Below are 2500 nucleotides of genomic sequence, written 5' to 3' on the forward strand. Positions count from 1 at the left end.
CAATTGGTCAGCCAAATGGGTTATTGGCATATAAGTAATATTACACTAATGGTATATACTGTGCTTGAGGAATTGTTTATCCCCCAAAAATCACAAAGGCTAATTTGACCTTTGGGATACACAAATTAGTCAGTGCGTCCAAAAACGTAGTTACTGCACTTTGGCTGTGTAGGGCAGCGAGCAGAATCAGAATCAGAATCATCTTTATTGTCACATCACAGGTTTGCAGGTGTAAAACACTTGTTGTTGTGCAAGCTCCATCGTTTTGGACCTAAGGTGCGTGAGCATAGCAGCAGATACTGTCTATACTGTACATGATATGCTGTGGACGTTAGTTGAGGTGCGAGAATAATAAACATCAGCACGTTGTTCATGGGATTAAGGTGCCTTATCGTGCCAGCGTGTGTCGACCGCATAGTCCACATAAGGTATAATCCACAGGTAGGTCCATGAGGAAGAGCAAAAGTCCAAAGTCCAGCCTGACGACATGCAGTGATCATGCCTTGTTCATCAGTCGAACCACTGGTGTTGCCCTTGATACTGCGGTAGGCCTCCTTGCTCGGCCGCGGTCATTGTAGGCCGTTTAAACAGTGTGTGCCTGTCCTTGATGAGCCGCTGGGCTTTGACTACACACCTATTCTTGTACAGTTCCTGGAACGTGGGAAGCTTGCCTCCCATTATGCACTCTGCCGACCGCACCACTCAATGTAGGTTGGGCGCATGCTCTCTCCGCGGTCTCCTGAAGTCCACGATCAGCTCCTTGGTCTTGGTCAGAAGCTCTCCATTTGGAGGAGGATGGATCAGACAGCCTATATGGGGAGCGCACTTGTGCAGTGGTAAGAGTAAATCTAAAGTATCATGACAAACTATCTTAGCAAGTTCAGTTTAAGACTGAGATTCTTTTTTTGCAGAAATTAAGGAGAAGATCTACATTGGTTAAAGCCGACAGACAATGGGTTGGCAATTCCTTACATGGGCTATGTTAAGGCAGACTTGCATGTGGGGGACTTTGTGTTTTGAAATATGGGGATTGTGAGATCTGAAACATATCAGATGTTGATACTCCTTGGTACACCATCTGGAAGCAGTGTTGGTCTGAAATGTTCTGAAACTACTCCCTGACAAATGTGTTCTCTTTCAAAAACAGGTCAAATTCTTGAGCCACTTCATGAGCAGTGATGGCCAGTTCCAGAGACAATCCAACAGGTGTTTTCCGGTTTGCAGTTAATTGCTGAGTTCACTATAGCGCATTGCCAGGCCACTTAATTCCTTGCTGATCGGGGAACCCAAAAATAAGAAGCAAATTATTTCCATGATGAACACTGCCAACAATCCTTTGACCTGCTCAAACAGAAACTGTTGAAAGCACCCATCGTAGCCTTTGCAGATTTCAAACTCCCATTTATACAGATGCCAGTAATGTAGGCCTCGGAGCGGTGCTGGCTCAAGTCCAGGACAGTGAGGTGCAGGTCATAGCGTAAGCAAGCAGAAGCCTATCACCTTTGATTTGCTGGGGGGGGAATGGGGGGGGGGATCCATGCCTGATGCCTCCGCTTTTGATACAGTACCCGATGAGATACAGTAACAGTACATACACACACACACACACACACACACACACACACACACACACACACACACACACACACACACACACACACACACACACACACACACACACACACACACACACACACACACACACACACACACACAGACAGACAGACAGACAGACAGGGTTACCTCAGACAGGTAGGCCTGGTAGTTGATCTCTCCCACTCCCGTGCTGGCAAAGTTGAGGAGGTTGCTTCGTCCCTCAGGCTCCAGCAGAGTGATGTCCTGCAGGTTGATCTGCACACTTTCTAACACCTTGGCCAGGTCCTTATTGTACTGCACACACACACACACACACACACACACACACACACACACACACACACACACACACACACACACACACACACACACACACACACACACACACACACACACACACACACACACACACACACACACACACACACACACACACACACACACACACACACACACACGTAGTGTAAACATATATACACTATAGCACAAGTACATACACACATACATGTAGGCAGACAGATGCAGACAGACAGACAGACAGACAGACAGACAGACAGACAGACAGACAGACAGACAGACAGACAGACAGACAGACAGACAGACAGACAGTCAGACAGACAGACAGACAGACAGACAGACAGACAGACAGACAGACAGACAGACAGACAGACAGACAGACAGACAGACAGACAGACAGACAGACAAACAGACAGGCAGACAGACAGACAGACAGACAGACAGGCAGGCAGACAGACAGACAGACAGGCAGGCAGACACTCACCACAGTTCTGTTGAGGAATGTATTGATGTTGAACATGGTCTCGAGCTGCAGAGCGTGGTACAGTCCATTGTTCTCATAGCACTCCCTGAATAAAACAAGACACAACACAGCACCACAACCATC

The 2500-nt window shown here is 47.3% G+C and overlaps 1 protein-coding gene across 1 annotated transcript in view; it reads right to left on the reverse strand.

Moving 5' to 3' along the window:
• Nucleotides 1-2500, reverse strand: part of prom1b (prominin 1 b) — a gene marked incomplete at both ends in the record, with an annotated part of 45341 nt that overhangs the window by 14284 nt on the left and 28557 nt on the right. Inside the window, 2 exons of the mRNA XM_080441514.1 lie at nt 1744-1890; nt 2378-2462. Coding sequence (XP_080297640.1) covers nt 1744-1890; nt 2378-2462 — 232 coding nt within the window. The remainder of the gene's footprint in view (nt 1-1743; nt 1891-2377; nt 2463-2500) is intronic.

The sequence above is a fragment of the Gymnoscopelus braueri genome (genome assembly GCF_963280865.1).
Source record: "Gymnoscopelus braueri genome assembly, chromosome: 2".
NCBI lineage: Eukaryota > Metazoa > Chordata > Actinopteri > Myctophiformes > Myctophidae > Gymnoscopelus > Gymnoscopelus braueri.